This window comes from Gordionus sp. m RMFG-2023, chromosome 2, assembly GCF_954871325.1.
Source record: "Gordionus sp. m RMFG-2023 chromosome 2, tfGorSpeb1-WG-v2, whole genome shotgun sequence".
In the NCBI taxonomy this organism is placed as follows: domain Eukaryota; kingdom Metazoa; phylum Nematomorpha; class Gordioida; order Chordodea; family Parachordodidae; genus Gordionus; species Gordionus sp. m RMFG-2023.
Window position 1 is genome coordinate 43,218,354 of NC_088776.1, and position 14,105 is coordinate 43,232,458.

Consider the following 14,105-nt stretch of genomic DNA (forward strand, 5'->3'; position numbering starts at 1 on the left):
AAATAAAATTGTTAAAATATAGTGAGAGATTTTATGTTTACAATAATAATATTAAACAGAACGAACTCGCATTGAACAAAGTTTATTAATAAATTTTTCTCTTTTACAAATATAAAACATAAAATTAATAAATTCTGCACAAATTATATAAAAGAAATAAAATAATAAATCAACAAATCCCCATAATTTGAGCACTGAAAGAGATGGTATTGCTCAAATTAGATTGCTGGATGATCAAAAAAAAATGTCACTGACTTAAAATAATCGAAAAAATGTATTACAAACCGAAAAATAGTGCAATATACTAAAAAAAATCTTTTCATTACCCGAAACGACGGTTTGGAGGTGTTGCATTGAATTTTCGTAAGCCATTTTTGTTTTATGACTCGTAAATACGGATAAGGGAATATCGGGAGTAGATGTTATCTATTAAATGCATATTGATCGAAAAAATATAATAATTTAGATATGGGTTTGAGGAAAGTTAATATGATCATTTTATCTATTATAAAAAACGTGTTGATAATGCTCGATATAGTTTTAGAAAAAAATGATTGTTGGATAAAATGAAGGGAAAGGTGAATATAATTATTTTTCATAGGCTTGATGTGGGATAGAGTTAATGTACAGGAAATTAATTCTTTTTCGATCCTATTCGCCATTTCCATTTCAAAAATGGTAATTGTTACTTGTCCCTTAGTTTTAACCATTTATTGAATAATTTCAAGAATATAAATATAATATATTTAATCCTATTCTTAATTAAATATATATTATACCCTCTCTTACTTTCAACCGACCATACTAATATCTTAGAACCGTAAACAAAAATGAGTACCCATAGTAATGCCGCGCAAATAAGCATAAAAATCATTCACAGCCTTATAAAATTGATTCTAAATGGGTATTATTTCCTAAATCTTCCCACTATCTTTTTCTGAATTTATCAAATACTTTATAATCAGAATTCGGTTTCCCAGAAGTAGAAGACGAGGATGACCTGCATGTTGACTCAGATTCAGTCTCGGAAGATGATATATTCCAACCCTCTGGTCTTACAGTTTCAATTCCATGATTCATACCGTTTCTTCTTACGTCATCAATCGTAGCATTGATCGGGTTAGTAGAAGGACCCATAAAACTGGCTGTGTATATAATATTACAAACAAATACAGAATAAATTGTTTGTTTAAAATGTATCTTTTTATTTTGCGTTACTTTGAAGCATTTTAATATTAGTTAACTTTTCTTTTCTATATTTTTTTACTACAATTCTACATGCGCCTACTTTACAAATATGCATACATAATTACGGGTGGGACCATGCGCGTAGCCAGCAAGCCCCCCCCCCGTAGCAAAATTATTTGAAAAATATAAGATATCAAAATGGCCTGAACGAGATATTACACCTGCAGCTAACACATTATTAGATTCAATATGACAGTCGATTTTTTCGCATTGGAATGTATTAATAAACAACAATCAATTTTATGCAATTTTTTTCAAAAAATATGACATGGATTTGGCTGAGGTTATGAGAATTGTGAATATTAATATATTACACTTAGAAAACTAAAAGATAATACCGAACCAATAATTTCACGAGATTTATATGATTGTTGAGAGAAAGCGAAATTATTTGATTTTGAGATTAGAAGGCCTCAACTTGTACCTAGAAAAGCAAATCGTTTCAATATTAACGTGAACTCAATTGAGTCTATAAAATAACTGTTTTTATTGCACGATACATTTTTGACTCAATCAATGAATGATTTGTGTTTCATCAAATGGCTCCATCCAATTTATATATATACTATTACCTATAAATCGTTCTGTCAGAGAATGTTAATATATCTGTAGACCTATTAATTTCATAATTTCAATATTGGTATCAAATATTAATTTTAGTAGATAATTCTCCAAGAAAGGTCTTAAAATATATTGAGTTTTTTTATACAAATATATTAAAATTACTGTATATTTTGGCACAATACCAATTAGTACAAGCACAAATGAGAGGAACTTTTCTTCATTACGAAGAATAAAAATTAATCTCAGAACTAGGACATTGGGAAATCGATTAAATAAACTAGTCTTACCTAATATACATCGAGATTTAATCCCCACTCAGAACTAGGACATTGGGAAATCGATTAAATAAACTAGTCTTACCTAATATACATCGAGATTTAATCCCCACTCAGAACAAATTATTAAAAAATTGGGGCAATCGCAAAGATTAAATTTTTATTTATGAATGATATTTTGAAACCTTTTAAATCATCATATATGATTAATTCTTTAGTTCATAGTGCTTTATAAACTGATTTAATAGTTATAATATTTTGTATTTTCCAATTATTATATGTTAGAAATTATAATTTTGTAAAATGTGGAGGTTATAACTAGTGCAAAAAGGAAACGCGTTACTCATTAAGTTGTTCACCTGTGAAAAAAAGGTGTGCGTTACTCGCTATATATAAAAAAATAACGAGTTACTTACAAATATTATATATAAATTTTGTTTTTATTATTTTTTTTCGTATAGATAAAAATAATACTATACAAAAATAATATAATATAATATTTATTTCTCGATTTTCAAAATATCAATTTATTTTATCAGTATCAAAAAATTTGAATTCATATTTTTACCTTTATGTTTTTTTAATTTGTAATCTACACTTATAAAATGTAAATAGTGCCCTTAATTTTCTTTGTGTAAAAAATGTTTCATACTAGGGCCAGGCCAGAGTTAAATTATCTTCATTTGAAGAAATAAATACTGTTGATATATATCATTTATAAAACAAATTATATTAGGATTCAATATTAATTAGATTAGCAATATTGACTATATAAAATATAACAACAAGAATTAAGAACTTTGGGGGTAATCTAAATCAATAACTAACTCGGCTTAAATTATTTATTAAACTTAAAAAAGATATGTAATAAAATATAAAATATTTCTCCATATTTTTAATAAAAAATTTTAAGTAACTAGTAACATTTTGCGTTAACGTTACTCAAAAAAAAGCGTTATTCGTTACCATTTAAAACAAGTAACGAATTTTTTAGACGTTATTTAATAAGACTAGTTATAATAAATTTTATATGATGATTCGTTCTAATATTATGTTTCAAAAAAAATATCTCCTCCTGCAGAAAAATTCATGGCTACGCGTCACCAAAATATTCTTGATTTACAAAATCAATACCAATTAATAAGATCAAATATTGGTATTGGGTTAACATTCATAAAAGAACAACATTTTAAAACCTATACCAATACAATATTTGGTTTTTTAATATTCGTTCCCAGATCCATAAGACATAATATATTATATTTATCTTTAAACCTAATATATTGGTTAGCTTAGATTATTTAGGTAAATTCATTGTGAGCTGATATTATTTATATGGACTCATAATAGTTATAAAACGTTACTTCGGTCGACATATAGTCATACAGAGAAATAGGATTAGGTAAACAACCAAAATTATAAAAAATAATTGGCATGACTATGTATTGAGTTACCGGTAACAGGTTGATTGGTATAGTCGCGAATATTATGAACGGACCCCATATAATTGAGAGGATCGAGGATAGAGGAAATATTTAGGTAAGGATGTGGGACTAGCTTTTGAAGAAGGTCGTAGTCCGGTGATTTAACATGCATGAGTAAAGGTAATTTAATCCTCTCGAACGTACATAAAACAACATTTGATAATGATGATTGAGTTAAGGTAAATAATAATTTGTTATTATTAAATTTAAAAAAAATTCCAAAAAGAGTTAAGACTAGATTAAAAGTCAAGGTATTGAAAAAGAGGGAAGGACATGTAGTGAGTAAGCGTAAAAGGTTTAATAAAACAGTATTTGTTTAAATTGATTTGATCCTATTTGGCTTACGTCATTCAAATTGGATCAAATACTTTGTATAATCAAGATTATTTATATATAATATAAGTATAAAAAGGATATAAGACGTTTTGTAGTAAATATTTCCTCGTTGGCTCGTGTCTTAGTAACTCGATCATCATCGACAAGTATAATTTCTGTTGTTTAAATAAGAAAGATTAGGAGAGATTTATTTATTGTTTATTAATAATAAATCAAGAAATATATTTGAGGTCATGCCTAAACTCGTCATTTGTATAAATGAAATCGCACCCTAATCTTCTATCCTGCCCACTCATATTAATATTCTAAAAGTATATAATTAATTTTTAGTTAATCAAATTATCGGTCAGAAATAGTAAAAAATTACCTGGTATTTCGAATCTGAGTCGAGTGGTGAGAACCGGTAGTGCACCAAAATGGAAGTTATGAGATTTTCCATGATCACTTTGGCCTGCACTTCGTCGATAAAGGCCCAGAAAACGTCCAAAAATTTGCTTATAAATTCTCTGCAATACAAGGGACTGTTACCCATCGGTTGATCATCTCCTTTTTCAGTACTGATATGTTTGGCCAAGAGTTTAAAAAAACAGATTTCTACCACGTAGGCATTATTCTGTATATGAACAGAATTGATAAAATAAGTTAAATAAGGATTATTAACAACAGCAAAAAAAAGGTTCATCATTTTTTTAAACTTAATCCGATTACTCTTTATTTTTTTTAAAGTGCGAACACTGAACAATGACCATGACATATGTTAGATGAATCATGGAAGATAATTCTCTTTTTTAATGTTTTCAAAAAATAACCCTCTCCCTTTCTCTGAAAAAAAAATTGACGTTTCTTTCTACCAGGGAATTAACTCCCGCTTACCAAAAATACTGTGTAATTTTCTTATTTTCTTTAAGAGAAATTGACCACATGAGCGTTGATGAATCGTAGTGTTATGAAATACTTAAAAAAATATTATTTTTTGTTTTGCCAATATCATATTTTGTATCCTATATTAACTTTCTTTTTTTTTGCATAACATCCAAAATGTAATGTAAATTTTTTCTTACACTACAAATATCTTATAAGAATTTTTTAAAAGACTGTAATTAAGTAAGCTTAAACACACTAGATGTATATAATCTTGTTATTGTTTCTTTAATGAAACAATGTTTAACAACTTCTCAAAGTCAATAATATTTTTTGATTTTTGAAATAAAAAAAAATAAATATTTTATTTTAAGAATGCTCACGTAATTTTTTGGTTCTTCAAATTTTTTTTTTTTAAAAATATTGTTTTTAAACTTCAAAGATTTCTTCTCTATATTTAAGGCAAAAATAATCTAATGCTCATTGATTTTTTTTGTTAAACCCTGGTGAAAGGTTTGTTATTACCAAAACTTTGACTAATTTATCGAAGAAGTAACCAGCCAGGATAAAAAGCAAAGCCCTCGAACTGGTACCTTCCAACGTTGGCAACTCTTTTATATCAAAATCGCTATTTGCAGACTCCTGGACTATCTCCATTTTTTGAGGCAAAGCTGTGGACGAAGCTTCCAAAGTCTTATCGCTTTTGTCGCTTAATAACGTCGTTTCTATTGTTTCCTTCTTGTTTTTTTAGAAGTGGGGGGTTTTGGGGTTAAAAGGGTTTATACGTTTCTATTTTCAACAAATATAGGAATTGATTTCGATTCCCTTATCATTTTTTAAAACTTGCAATAAACAAATTATTATATAAGTTTCTAAATTATATTTCTGACGAATGTTTAATTAATTATTTGGCTATTTTATTGGTTAAAAACATTATTCTTCTTTCTTTCTTGAATTTTTCCTTTTTTGAATGTCTTTTTCTTAGCTTCTTTACACATACTTTAATTTTTTACACTATTCAAAAAAATTTATTACACGGTGGTCGTCTTATTAATCAAGGCTTAAAATTTCGGCATTCAAAACATTATCTTATATTAATAGTAGTTGGATGATTATTGCTATGCAATATATACAAGTCAAAAGGTAATTTTGTTTAATGGCAAAAATGGATCAAGTGGCATGAGTTATGTTTTGAGTTCGAGCTCCTGTCACAATTTTTTACGAATTTAATATTAGACAAGGGGGCCAGTCATTCATAACTAACTAATAATTTAAGGGTGAAGCAAAAATAAATATATAAAATATTGATAAGATCTGCTAGATCCAACCAAAACACAGATAAAGAATGGGGTTTTATTTCTTAAATTTATAATATTCCTCTCTCTAAGAAATTCATTATATTTATTTTTCGCGATCGTCGAAGTTATAGCGAATTAATTTCGTCGTTATTTGTTATCGTGAATAAATTTTGTCGTCGATAGCGAATTAGTCGTTAATTTGTTGTTTATCGATCTTGTTTGTATGTCAATAAGCGGCATTAATATCTTTTAGTACTAGCTTCATCGTCGTCGTTTTGGTTATCTGTATCGACACCATTGACGTGTTGACTTGATATAGACATCATAATTTCTTTTATTTGTATCATCGTGGTATTTAGTTATCACAATTTGAGAATAGTTACTGTTATCATCATCGAGTTTATATTATTTAATTTCAATTTATTCTAAAAAATTTTACTTTATGTATCATATTTCAATGTACGAATATCGATTTAATATATTTTAAACATTCAATTGCTTTAAATTTTATATCCACCCATAATTTTCCCCTCCTTGAAAATCGTGAAACATTTAAAATTAGAGTAAACTTGAGGTGGAACAGTTAGGTTTCAAATAGCACGATGTTTGTTATTATTATATATAGCTTTCCGTATGTTATGTAAATATAACCATTTTAATCTGTGTTATATACGAATCATTTTGAGCCTAGGGTTCGTCTGCATTTTTGTCAAACATTGGTTCTTAAAATATCATCCAATAAATTTTCATCTTTGAATATTTCAATATCTAGTCCAAGAATTAAAATAGTTTTCATCTATAGCTCGCCAAGTGTCCATGTTTTAATTAAAGTTTATATTTAATTTTAAGTATCATTGATTCTTTTTTCTCTGCTGCCACCATGTTAGAAACAAACGATGGCTAGCAAAGATAAAGAAAACTATTTTATTAAAATTTAAAAAATGAATTACATCAAGGTTAATTACATATAAAAGAATGAGTTTCACTAAACTAATTGTGTCCAAATAAATTGTATAAAAATACATTGAATTATGAATTCATATCATTTATTAAAATACGCCGCTGTGCTGCCAGTTTAAAAAACGGTGGCGAATTCGGCGCGCCAGTAAACGCTAATAAAAAATAATAAACCATCACCGCCGAATTATATCTCGGCGCAAAGGTCCATGTATGGCTATTTCCTACCGCGATGGATGTAACAATTATCACAAGTTTTAAGCGAAAAACGTTTTCAAGGCCATAATTTTTTTTAAAAATATTTTTCTATAACTTAAAACTAGCAAAGGCATCAAATAAGAACAAATATTCATTAAGGTTTTAGATAGATTTTTTATAACAAATAATTTATTTACCTGATCCAACTTAACGAAGGCGTCTAATATCCTGTGAAGGCCCGAAAAAAGTATTCTAGCCCTCACCAAATCCTGCAAAGGGGGGTCTTGAAGAGGCATGTAACCGTTTACGGGATGCGTGTTGTTTACAATATGGAGCAAGAATTAGAGAATTGTGTTAAGGAAGACGTTAAAAATCAATGGCGTAAAATATAAATGAATAATATTTAATTAAAATCATACTATACAATTTAATTCCGATAAATCGAGAAAAATAAAGAATATTAGTTGTCAATAAATTATAAATTGGTTAATATGCTGCTTATGTATTTTAAAAAAGCAAATATCATCTTCCAAACCATCAAGATCATTCTGCCTGAGCTCCATTTTAAAATTAAATTCACAAAATTTTGAAATGACCAATAAATCGAAAAATATATATTTCGACCAAAAAATACCAAATTTTTTAAGTTAACTAACCTGGTTTACTCAATTAGTTAAAACCTTGATTTTAAATTAAATTATATTTTGTTATGGTGAAGGTAGTGGTTCGTGTCTTTAGTTCGAACTACCGGATCAAATAAAAGCCAGGGTAAATTAAAATCGTTGATTTTATTTTAATCAATTTTTTAAAATGGTTTTATAAGACCAAAGTTTAAACGCAGGGATTTATGAATAGCCGTCTTATTTTTGTGATAGCCATATTCATATTAAAGAGGAATACCAAATGGATTTTTATTTTCATACCCCGATAGAATCTCATCCAAGACGTCAGTGTATAAAAATAGTTTTATAACTAATCGTAAAAAAAAAGGATATAATAAAGGTGTGGCCCCAAAATTTAGTCGCACGCTTTCGTGTATGGAGAGGCTGATGGTTGGGAAGTAAGCGATACCGTACCCTGTTTTGATATTGTCGAAAGCCTCCCCCATGCTTTTACCATTCCTTTCATTTTGTTTAAAACCATTTTATTTTTCAAAAAAAATAAAATTTTAATAATTGCAAATTTTTGATAAATTTGAAATTTTGTGAAAATGTGGCACTTTACTAGAAATGAGCTAAAGTTATTTTTGAACATACTTATTTTTTCTTTTTATTTTCTCATTTTTTACTCACATATTAACTATTCATATATTATAATATAATATCGTCAGTTGAGTATTACAGTGTCCTATATCCAATTTTTTGCAAAATAATTTTAATCAAATTCTCCAATATTGTATTCTTCCATATTACCAATAAGAATGTTTAAATAGAATAATCCTCTATTTTCATTATTATGGTGTGATCTCCTATAATTATAAAAAATGGACATAGATAAAACACTATAACACTCGGAGACAATATATACTTGAATTATTATTATCAAAGAACCCTCAGTGACAACTATTTTTTTTAAGTCAAGCTTGGCAAGAAAAAATGGACCGATTCGGCCAGATTTTTTTCGATTGAAGGCCGAGTATGACCCGAGAAAATATGCCACACCGGCTTAAGTGTAGGACATTCCATTATAGGCATTTGTTTATATTAAGATATATATAAGAGAAAAAAAACTAAAAGCAAACCTATAAAAAGTGATGGAACCTAAATCTAAATCGATGGAGCAACTTATAGTATCCCCGATTCGCCATGCCTATTTTTTAAAAATATATATTTTAAAAAATCTTTAAATTTAGATTAAACGTTTCATGCGGCTAATTATGCATTTACTACATTTATTTATATATTAAAATGTGGCCCATGCTCATGATTTTCAACATTTTGGGGAGGCAGAGACAGGCAAGTCCCCAAAATGGGCTAAATAAAAAATATGTTTTCACATCTATTAAGATATACAATTCCAATTTCTCTGGTAATAAGAAGCAATAGTTGATTTTTTAATATTTTATTTAATTTTATAGAAATGCGTTTAACTTATATTTATTTAAATTAAAAATTTCGGACTTCGGGCTATTATGGCATAAAAAAATTTGATACCGGACTTATAAATTAATTTTAAAAAATTTGGGCTGAAATGGGAATTTGTTCTGTTGTCATGTATCGCTCAAATTTAATAAGTCAAGATTTTTTTTGGAACAATGATTATATACTAAGATTTCGAGATTATTTTTATATATAATAATCAAAATATAACGTTTTCTTTTTTTCTGACATATTAAAAATTTATCAGTCATCTTTCATTTTTTAGAAGCTTTAATTATTTATAATGTTAATATTTATTTGTCATATAATAAAACATCCAAAGATAGCCACCTCTTTATCTTAGCCCCGTCGGTATCCCTGTATAATAAGGCATCTGTGTATGTCGATCATTTTACTGGTTACAATTAGTCTAAATAGTGAATATGTAAGGGATCTCAAAAAAAAAATTTTTCCTACAATTGAGACTTTTGCTAAATTTGTAGTTAAACGTAAAATCCTAGAAATTGCTGCAATTTAACAGCTGACCAATCTAATAAAATATTTTTCAATTTTAATATAATTCTTAAACTACATGAGTAAAATTAAATATCTCTTGCCGTTTTAAAAAAATATATTGCGATCTATCAGCTGTTAAATTGCTAGTGATTTCATTTAACCTTAGTAAATAGTTTTCCTTATTTATTAAAAAAAGCTAAAAATTATAACTTAAATTGGTTACCATTAAAACTAATTATATCTTTATAAGGTAACCCAAATGTGACTTTTAGTCAGCATAGAGAGGGTAATAATATATATATAAATTTTGATAGACATTTTTGACAGGAGGGTATGAAAAGAGACCAGACTAAAGAGGTTCATAGGGGTTTTTCTCTATGATTAAATTAAATCATAGTTTAGATTGAGTAATAAATGCATTATCTAACGCAGAGACCTGTAGGGGTACCATTTGCACAGTCGGCCCGATTTTATTTTTTAAATTTTCGGCCTAGCCTAGATTTTTTTCATAAATTTTTTTTGGCTCGACCCGAATTTTTTAAAATATATTCTATTTATTTTTAATTTTTATAACTAATAATGGCGATTTAAAATATTTTTTAAAAAAAATACGACTCGACCTGGGTATCTTTTAAAAAAAATTTTTTTAGGCCAGGCGTGGGTAAAAAAATTGTAAGGCCTGGCCCGTGTACCCAGGCTGGGGTTAGGGTAGAGGTCTGATCTAATGATTAATAATATTAAGATTCCAACTAAAGTTACTTAAAAGTCAAAACTAATTCTAACCATTAATTAGTTATCCTTAATTTTACTATTAAAATAAAAATAAAAGACTATTTATGAGACTCAAAATATTAATTGAATTGAAATATAAATAATTTAAAATTCCAAAAATATATTTTATATAATTTATTATAATATAAAATTGTTCAAATATTTCATAAACCCCTCAAATATTGAATAGTTTAGGTAGTATTTAGTAACATTATAAGATTATTTTAATTAAGCTTTACTGAAATTTATTGATTAATAATACAAAATATTTACTCAATTTATAAAAATACTTATATTACTTCTCCATATTTTGCAGTAGAGACATTCCATTTCCTGATTCTATTTCCATCGTAGGCAAAAGATTCTGGAGTGTCACCAACTCCTTGCTTTAATATTGTATATAGAAAATTAATATCTCATTATGAATATAAGTTCATTATATAAAATCAAAAAAAAATTCAATGCAATTTAAAGTAAATCAACAGAGTTGTTAAAGTATCTAGGCAAAAATGTTGTATCTAAATCTATATACACTTTTATAAAAGTATCTGTGTCTAGATATTATTTTAGTAATAACTGTATCTCTGTTTTTAGAAACATTTTGATATACTTTTATTTAACGCTTTTTTATTTTAAAAATATAAATATTTGAATGCAAAAAGTTTATCACAAGAGCATATAATTTAAATAAAAAATATATATAAAAAAATATTAAAACTAATATAATAAAAAAAATATATATAAAATATTTAAACTTATATTAATATTAAAACTTAATATATAAAAAAAAATATAAATATTTATTAAATATTATTTTTTCCCCATTTAATAAATCTATAGATATCAGTTCACATGTAAAGGAATATATAATCCTTGTAGCTGACGCCCATTAATTATTAAAAACATTACCATTGATGCACAAAAATATTTTAGGCAAATAAATTTATTTAGAATTTTTTAAAATAATTATATAGATATTCTGCTAACTTTAAATAAATTAATTATAAGTTGTGTTAAAATTTTTTTTAAAAATAAATGCTCATATAATTTTAAATGATAATTTGTTCAAAAGATCTATAAAAATAGGGGTATTGACATTTTATATTATTATTTTATATTCAAATTGAATGAGAACAAAATGTAAAAATGTTGTTTACATATTTTATGCTCTCATAATAAGCATTTCTGTTCAAAAACAATGGCGAATCTTGTATATTAAAGTATAACAAAAATTGTATCTGCTACAGATAATTTTAAAAAATGGTATCAGTATATATATATATCTTTTTAAACAATGTATCTGTATCAAGATCCATTTTTAGACAATAAATCTGTATCTATATCTATTTTTAGACAATGAATCTCTATCTAGATACATAAAAAAGTACCATTTAACAACTTTGTAAATAAATGATAATAATAAACCTCATGGGAAAAATGACAATTCTTAGTACTCCATCCTAATTGCATAACCCCTTTAGTCCCAAGCATGATCTCATAAATCCATTTTCCTAATAAAAACAATTTTACAAGTGGTCTGACTAAATATTAGTGCTATACCTACCTTTGAATACACAACAATTTGCTCTTACAGTACTAAAATTAGCTTGACTTGAAACCTAAATATATTTTTATAAGTTCTTATAAATTTATTAATTATATATATAATGGTGCATAACCAGGGAATCCTCCTCCATCCCAAATTTGTTTTCTTATAAAATTTAAGCATAAAAGAATTTCCCCTACACCCCCAAAAATGTATAAATATGTGATAAGTAAAGAAGAATTTGAAAGAAAAATTAGTAAAAGTTAATAAATTTTTAAAATAATGACTATATTTCAAATTTTTTTTTAAAAAAAACATTTTTATTAAGTGAAAACCCAAAATTATTTTATAAAAATATAATATAGCCATAGGCTTAAGTGAACCTAAAGACCTCCAATAAAATTTATGGAGGAAATCCTAATCTAATAATGTCCCCTCCCCTTTATATAAAAATTCTGGATACCTATGCATACTATAATGTTAATATATCATTAGGAAATAAGAACTTAATTATTTTTTGTATTATTTATATAAAATTTTTACCCCTAATCTATCTTCCTCTACCATAAATATACCAACATTTGTTGATGCATCCAAAACAACATTTTTCCCACCCAATCTACCTGGTGCATCTATTAATAATTTAAAATTAAGTAAAAAAAAACATTAGGAATAAACCTTTAGGCTGAACTGGTATTGTATATTTAGTACTATTTTCAAATTCATCATTAATATGTTGACTAAAGTTTTGCAAACTAAAGGTATTGCCACTTATCAATTATATAAGTTCAAAAGTAAAGTTAATGAATATATACTTAATTGGAGAGATCGGTGACTTTCCCAGCAAAACATAATGCAAAAATTTATCCATTCTAGGATCGGCTAATAATTGTTTTTTAAATATTAGTATATATAATTGGAATTGTATAAACAAACTAAAAAAAATTACTTATATAATGTTCGTATTCCTCTGTTTTAGAAATTTCCATTTAGCAGACGGCTGTTTCTGATAAACTAAAAACAACTACACTAGGGTTTGTCCCATGCTTATATTTATGTTTATTTCCCAAATAATAATCCCCCAATTACTTAAAAAAATAAGAAAAATATGTTTAGATATTTATATAAAATAAAAATTTAGAATTATGATTAAATTATGTAAAATATATAATATATATAACCTACAAATAGTGTTGTTAAAATCCTGATTTCGATAGATTTTTAAAAACCGGCCTGATTTATATTTTAACCAAAATAATATTATGTAAGTCTCAAGATTTGATAAAAAGAACAAACATTGCCAAATATAAGCAAAATCACCAGGTCTACATAATATCATTTTGGTTAAAATTTTAATCGGCAGTTATTATATCGATCCATATTCGGTTTTTCAAGAACATAGCCTACAAGTATCTTGGTCATTTAATTTTATGTTAATTTCATAACTATATCATTTTTCTGAAGATTATCACCTACAGCTTCAACATGAAAGATAAAGATTTTCATATAAATACGAAATCCCCCCCCCTTGTCCAATATTTTTACCCTACCCCCTTAAAGTACACCCCATCCTTAAGAAAAATATATGCAGTCTTATTCACTCTTATTTAGGGTAGACCCAACGACACCCCAACAATAGAAAAATTTATATTATAAATCGAACGGCTATGGCATAAAGAATGAGAGAAGGCAGGTGTCCAAGTTACTAGTTTTAGTTTTTTATATTTAAACATATTAATTTATTTATTATGGGATTTTGATGTATAAATTTATATTCTTGGATTTTCATGATTTTTCTTCGATTTTTATTAATTAGATTTAAAGTTTTATAGGTATTTGATTAAAAACAAAAAACAAAATTTGTGTGTTAAATTAAAAATAAGAAATATAAGAAATCATAGTATAGAGTTTAAAATTCGAAATTGCAAAGTAAGTTAAGAACTGTTAAATTGATGCTCGTGACTAGAGGATAT

The 14,105-nt window shown here is 26.5% G+C and overlaps 1 protein-coding gene across 3 annotated transcripts in view; it reads right to left on the bottom strand.

The window, feature by feature from the left end:
- The window catches only part of LOC135925037 (E3 ubiquitin-protein ligase RNF123-like), a 68,910-nt gene that overhangs the window by 32,005 nt on the left and 22,800 nt on the right, over positions 1–14,105 (bottom strand). The window contains exons 1-16 of one of the 3 annotated variants that reach the window (XM_065460177.1): positions 13,082–13,152; positions 12,948–13,014; positions 12,811–12,902; positions 12,676–12,764; positions 12,151–12,205; positions 12,012–12,097; positions 10,886–10,972; positions 8,963–9,030; positions 8,217–8,342; positions 7,419–7,536; positions 5,294–5,506; positions 4,275–4,520; positions 3,989–4,062; positions 3,542–3,711; positions 955–1,145; positions 327–426 (exon numbers count right to left, since the gene is read on the bottom strand). In XM_065460177.1, the coding sequence (XP_065316249.1) occupies positions 327–426; positions 955–1,145; positions 3,542–3,711; positions 3,989–4,062; positions 4,275–4,520; positions 5,294–5,506; positions 7,419–7,536; positions 8,217–8,342; positions 8,963–9,030; positions 10,886–10,972; positions 12,012–12,097; positions 12,151–12,205; positions 12,676–12,764; positions 12,811–12,902; positions 12,948–13,014; positions 13,082–13,121 (1,822 nt within the window). In that variant the 5' untranslated portion in view covers positions 13,122–13,152. Of the gene's footprint in view, positions 1–326; positions 427–954; positions 1,146–3,541; positions 3,712–3,988; positions 4,063–4,274; positions 4,521–5,293; positions 5,507–7,418; positions 7,537–8,216; positions 8,343–8,962; positions 9,031–10,885; positions 10,973–12,011; positions 12,098–12,150; positions 12,206–12,675; positions 12,765–12,810; positions 12,903–12,947; positions 13,015–13,081; positions 13,153–14,105 lie in introns of those variants that run through there. The other 2 variants (XM_065460176.1, XM_065460175.1) reach the window with 2 other exon arrangements.